General features: G+C 39.6%; 1 protein-coding gene across 2 annotated transcripts; it reads right to left on the bottom strand.

Moving 5' to 3' along the window:
• Positions 1–1,518: 1,518 nt before the first annotated feature.
• RPL38 (ribosomal protein L38) lies at positions 1,519–6,023 on the bottom strand. 2 transcript variants are annotated; one of them, XM_075216837.1, is made up of 5 exons: positions 5,926–6,023; positions 5,782–5,807; positions 5,479–5,539; positions 3,478–3,600; positions 1,519–1,600 (listed from the first exon to the last, which is right to left on the bottom strand). In XM_075216837.1, exons 2-5 carry the CDS (start codon positions 5,782–5,784, stop codon positions 1,575–1,577), a joined length of 213 nt encoding a protein of 70 aa, XP_075072938.1. In that variant the 5' UTR covers positions 5,785–5,807; positions 5,926–6,023; the 3' UTR covers positions 1,519–1,574. The 2 variants fall into 2 exon arrangements, with proteins under 2 accessions (XP_075072938.1, XP_075072939.1); XM_075216838.1 differs by lacking the exon at positions 5,926–6,023 and having other exon boundaries at positions 5,782–5,919.
• Positions 6,024–6,743: the final 720 nt, after the last annotated feature.

The raw sequence follows: 6,743 nt of genomic DNA on the forward strand, positions 1-6,743 counted from the left end.
ACACCTACAGGAAATGCATTGACATTGGCAGAAGAGCTTACCCCAACATAGCTATATCGTGCTCATATCTCTCCTACTTATGTATATGCGGTCACAGTGATTTATATATGGTTTGTGTTAGAGCACAAGATCTTTTGTTTTCAAATACACATTGATCCATTATTTACTTTATCTTTGCTTTAAAAATCGTGATGCTTCAGGATGGCTAGCTCTAAGCCATTCATTCATAAACCAAGCACAACTGTGCAATTCAAACCAGAACCAACTTTCTGCACTTGGGCTGAATCATCAACAGGCTAAGGTCATCTTTCCAACACACAAAAATCTGAATGTGTAAGTATGAAATAAGTGTGACAATCTAACCCGTTAATTAAAGCTGGATAAACACTACAGGTTTTTCATCAAATTATCAGGCCAATCACACGATAAACATCCATTTGGTAAGATATCTCATTAGTGTGTACACTCCGATTAAGTTTTATCGCACCAAAGTACGTTGTATCATTTGAGTTGATTATATAAACTTCCTAAAAAAAACACGATAGAACAATGTTGGGCAAATGTGGAATTGTGTATGCACTCACAAGCAGCAGTGTAGGCAGATCTCTATAGAGTATGCAGAGTGGCGATCTTTTCAGCGGATGGTTATGAGACATGAAGATCAAAGATCTAAAAGGTAAATCATGTAGATGTGTACACATACATCTGCATGCTCATTGGGACATCCAGTCATTGTTAAAATCATTACAGAAATTACATCTGCAGTAATTTTCTGTAGTGTGTAACCAGCTTATACAGCGTTTTTTCTTACCCAAATAAGGACCTGAAAGAACGCACTGTATTTACTCAGATTAGGACGAAGATAACAGGTTCATATTTTAAGGCAAACAATCAGATGATACTAAGGGGTTCATACTCGGCCCACTGAGAGCACTTTGCTATTGCGACTGCCAGAGCAAAAGTAATATGCTTAAGAGCACATGCAGACTAAATAACTTTCCATATAAAATCATGTGTGGGACATTTCCCTACACACAAGCTCTGTCTTCTGGCACCTGTATTCTTGTACTATCCATTCCCTGACAAAAGCAGGCATTTTATCAATCCCTTAATTGTGCATGACAAGGTCTTGCTTCCTACTAGTCCTGTACCCTTCCTCCCTCCCATGTCCCCCTTTACTCCTATTGTCTAATCATTAAAATCTGGTCCTTACCTCAGTTGTGCAAATATAGTTTCACGTATATTTTCCCCCAGTCTGTTTGCTATAGGTTTGTTAAGAGTGAAACGTAATTTTGGCTTCATTGTCCGGCTACTTCAACATATGCATTTCTATGCTTCACCACGCAAAAGAATTATAACAATATAAACATTTTTAAAAATTTTGTATCATTTACCTCTGTATATACTTAATATTTTGCTTACAAAACCAGTTTGGAAAGACCGCTCGTCACATCTGATTAAGAAACGTTGAGGACAGCAAGCCTTATGACACATCATAAAATGGACAACCAACTCAAATTTTAATGTTTTATTTATTTATTTATTATTATTGTACAAAGGACTAGAGAGGATATTCACTTCAGTTCTTTGACAGATAGACCTGTGAAAGAGAAAACAAGGACTATTTAGACCAAAAACGGATTTGGGTTAAGTACCAGGGGGTATATGTATCAATATGCGGGTTCTTCAACACCCGCGTGTTCAGCCTCTTCCGCGATTAAATTTCAAGCGGCGCTGCATTGTAAAGGGTTAACTTCCCTTTACAATGCAGCGCCGCTTGAAATTTAATCGCGGAAGAGGCTGAACACGCGGGTGTTGAAGAACCCGCATATTGATACATTTACCCCCAGATGTGTTATACCTATAAATGGTGTCCTTACAATGTGTATAAGTTAAGATTAAAACTACATTTCTTAATGGGGTATGAACAAAACATTCTGAAATTTTATGAAAATTGTTCCATAGCTGCAGAAAATGAGGAGATGTTCATAGTAACGAATTACGGTCTTTTAAAATGATTTAAATAAAAACAAACATCTTGTAAAAGAGCTGAATACCATAACGACATCAGTTATCAATGGAACAGCTTCAATACGTGTTCCTGTACAGAAGTGCAACAATTTACAGCTTTAAAAAAAAAAAACAATACGAAAAACCCCATATATATAGTGCTAAACACAAATTGTAAATCAGAAAACGAGTCTAGCCACTGCATTCAAAATTGAATAGCAATACAGGAGATTAGGGGGTATATTTACTAAACTGAAGGTTTTAAAAAGTGGAGATGTTGCCTATAGCAACCAGATTCTAGCTTTCAATTATTTACTGCATTCTACAAAATGGCAGCTAGAATTTGATTGGTTGCTATAGGCAACATCTCCATTTTTTCAAACCCGCAGCTTAGTAAATATACCCCTATGATAGGGGTACTTTTTTTTGCATCTTGTGTGAAATGTGTGTATTCTGGAGAGGATTCTTATGCGACAGGATTGGGATACAGATTGCATGTGGGGAACAAAGGACAGTTTTGAGTAAAGGATGACAATGTGCTTCAGGGTGTAAGGCTTTTTGTAGTCTTGTCAACAGAAGTAGAGATGTCAGGTAAGCATCTTCTTTTGGCTGGTGGAAAGATTAAGGGCTAGATTTACTAAACTGCGGGTTTGAAAGAGTGGAGATGTTGCCTATAGCAACCAATAAGATTTTAGCTATCATTTTGTAGAATGTACTAAATAAATGATAGCTAGAATCTGATTGGTTGCTATAGGCAACATCTCCACTCTTTCAAACCTGCAGTTTAGTAAATATACCCCTAACTCTTTGTTTTTGACAAATGCAGAGACGACATACAAGATGAAATAGCAGGAAGTCATTCAGTAACACAGGCCAATACAGGTGGTGAAAGGTCCAGAGAGAACATGTTAATGTGTCATGTGCATAGAGGAGATACTGAAAGCCAAAGGAGCTTAATAGTTTTCACAAAGAGAAATTGTAAAGATAAAGATCATAGAGCCTTGTGGTAGTTTAATGGATAGAGAAAGCGTAGAGGAGGTGGATCCCACTATAGATCACAGCAATAATCCAAATATTTTTTAACTTTTTGTTTTCAAAACCATATCATAAACAGTACATAAAAAGAGTAAAAGCGCAAGAACAGTCCATTGACGTAATAAGCAATCAAATATATAACATGTTAACCAATTAGTGTAACTCTTTAACATTGTGCTTGTGTGGGGGTTTTGTTTTTTTTTAACTAGTAGAGTGGAAATTTACTACTTCTACAGAAGAAAGAATTTTTGTTAACTGGATTTAGCAAATGTAGGTTTATAAGTACAGAAAGTAGCTTGCATGCAAGATTGAAGATTTAGGACAGTGACAATTTTGGGAAATACTTTTGAATTAAAATAGATATAAGTATGTGATGTTATATAGTGTATGCACATAAATATATATACACAATTTTTGTAAAGTCTCACTTACCAGGGGGAAGAGACTGTTTCAGCTTTTCTGCCTTCTCTTTGTCTGTGATGACTAAAGTGTACAGGTACTTGCTGCAGCGCACCTTAAACTTGACATTATCCTTGTTCTTCTTAATCTTGACAGCTGTGGTGAAGCAAGGGTATAAATATGCACGCCATTCAAATACTACACAACACACATTAAGTCAGATAATCTGACACTGTTGCCCACAAGCAAACATTTTGAATAATCAAAATTCAGTTAAGGTAGGACACTGTTCCGGTAGGAGGTCATCTGCTAACATGACAGTGTTAGGTGCCCCTCATACATTTTTTGCCAGACACCTGGGAGTAAATTTATCAAGCTGTGGGTTTGAAAAAGTGGAGAAGTTGCCTATAGCAACCAATCAGATTCTAGCTATCATTTATGTAGTACATTCTACAAAATAACAGCTAAAATCTAATTCTAAATCTATAGGCAACATATCCACATTACCACCTGGACTTTGATTTAGATCCTGTACATATGAAGCCAGAGGCTAGACTTCTGCAGAACATTAAGGGGGACTTTTATGAAGTCTGGTACACAGGTAACGGGCAAACGTACCTCACAGTAATCAGATACTTTCATTTTCTAAACTACTAGAAAAATATATGATTGGTTGCTATGAGGTGCAGCACGTTTTGCAGTTATCGGTTCATCTTTTTTACCCCAGCATCTCCGTGTGTGCACAAGTGACCACTTGATGAATACATATTCAATATAGAACAATAGTCCAATAAAGTATTATACCCCATATGCATACCACATATTAAGGCAATAACATTTTTTCCAGGCCTCATCTCCGAATCTACACTCAACCTATGGGTCAACTATATCATTAGACTGGCTCACCATGATCAGATTTCCGCAAACCTTTATGTACAATTTTAGTGTTGCAGTAAGATGCACGTAAACTAGTACTCAAATATACCAAATAATGCTTTACTAGGGGCAGCAATAGTGTGGAAATCACCAATGACAAAAGAAGACATACTTATATTCTTCCATCATGAGTGGCTATTAATATGAAAACAAAATAGTATAACCAGCTATTAAGGAGTTAAACATGGTTTGCAGACAAAAGAATCCCATGTAGACAGTTCTAGTATGTAAAAATGGCATACCACTAAAACACTGCAGGGTAACAAACTCATTACATATACATGTCATCAATGCCCAGGAACCATGCATTGCTTTTAAGTGATCAACTCATGTCAACAATTACCAACTCTAAGTAAACAGTGCTGTTTAAAAAGACACTCTTCTTTTGCTACACTAGAGACATAACTCCTCAGTTACAGGTGATGCAGGATATGTTAAATTTACACTCAAGGTGACAAAGTGCTGTAAAATTCATGAATCAGAGTGATACTTAAGAGCTAATAAAACATTTTAACACAAGAGGTAACCCAAAAGGTAAAAGTATAACTGCTCCTATATACACTCTAATAGTTCTACTACTCAGAAACTCCTTCATGAGATTGGACATTGTGAACCCTCTGTCTACAACCTGACATTCTCCATCACCTTGGTGACGCTGTCCAATTTGGACAGACCAGCAGGAAAATCTATTTGCTCAGTTTTTATAACACAGCATAGGATGCTGGCCATAGACAGTACTCACTACATCCATCATAAGAGCTCCAAAACAGTGAGGTGCTCTATACACTCCAACATTTAAAAAACAAAACAAAAAAACCCCCAAACTATTACTAGACCATTGGGGCCCATTATGTACACACAGTATATCTGTCTCTCATGAATACATACACATCTACATATAACAGCAGCTTCCAGAGCAAGCATGGTCCCTATTGCATTTCACATTTCTTGTGGGCAGTGGAGAAGACGCAGCATCATCATCATCATCATCATCATCATAACTTTGGATAGCCAGGTGGGGCAGACTGGTGCTTCCTAACATTCAGAAGGCCTGTTCTTTACCAGCCATTTATTGAACAATACGCTTTCATAACTTACATTTTGCATCCTTTCTCCTGGCTGTCAGCAAGAAGTCTTTGATCTCTTCAATTTTACGAGGCTACAAGAAAGGAAGAGACATTTTTAAGCCATGAGCATGGTCATAGAACGGATGTCAGAGGTAGACAGGCCTGCAGACAGATGGAGACAACGTAACTGCCCATTTGTTGTAGAATTACAAGACCCAGCAGCAGGGAACAGAGTGACAGAACATATACACAACAAGGCTTCTGTATCATGTTCCAGCTTCTCACTTCATGCAACAAACATAAAAGGCCTGGACTGGAGCCCCGGAACACTCACCATGCTGCAGCGCTGCTTCCAGGGACCTGTGGGAGACACAGAGCAGTCAGCGCACCGAGGAACACCGAGGTGACCCCGGGGACAACAAATCACCCGTACACCACAACAGGCCGAAGATGGAAGCGAATTCTCCGCTTCACTCACCGCGCAACCTCTGCAGAGCAGCACTAGCTAGATCCAAGCTGCTACTGTACCGTCTGACGTCACTGTGACATCACCAGGTCATGTGGCTGCTGCAGCCACTTGGTACACAGTGCAGGAGCTGCAGCTGGATGTCTTCTTGTCCCTGTGTAGCTGGAAGTCACTGTTGGAGAAAAAGGTAAGAAGAAGGGGTGATGGGAGGGGGCATGTGTGTGTTTGTGTGTAAAGCTGCTTAGTATAATGTACATGTGTGAGTAAATTATGTGGGCAGATGTGGCATGTGGGTAGAGGGTACATATTTAATTAAAGCCTGTGGGCAGAGAAGGCATTTGTGTGAGTAAAGCGTGTGAGCAGAGGGGGCAAGTTTGCGTAAAGTGTGTGTGCAGAGGGGGCATGCGTGAGTAAAGTGCGTGGGAGGAGGGGGCATGCGTGAGTAAAGCGTGTGGGCAGAGGGGGCATGCGTGAGCAAAGCATGTGGGCAGAGGGGGCATGCCTGAGTAAAGCGTGTGGGCAGAGGGGACATGCTTGAGTAAAGCGTGTGGGCGGAGAGGGCATCCGTGAGTAAAGCGCGTGGGAGAGGGGGCATTCATGAGTAAAGTATGTGGGCAGAGGAGGGCCTGTGTGGGAGAAGTCTCTTTCCCACACAGCCCCTCCTTAACTGTCAATACCCTGACACTCACCAGCTTTTCTCTGACATTTCCTATGACACATGTTCATATTTTATTCCTCACACATATCCTACCCGCAATCCACTATCTCACATGCCACCACTGGCCTTTCCCTCACATGCCTCCATTGCCACAATCACAACGCCAAAGTGA

The sequence above is a fragment of the Mixophyes fleayi genome, chromosome 6 (assembly GCF_038048845.1).
Source record: "Mixophyes fleayi isolate aMixFle1 chromosome 6, aMixFle1.hap1, whole genome shotgun sequence".
In the NCBI taxonomy this organism is placed as follows: Eukaryota; Metazoa; Chordata; class Amphibia; order Anura; family Limnodynastidae; genus Mixophyes; species Mixophyes fleayi.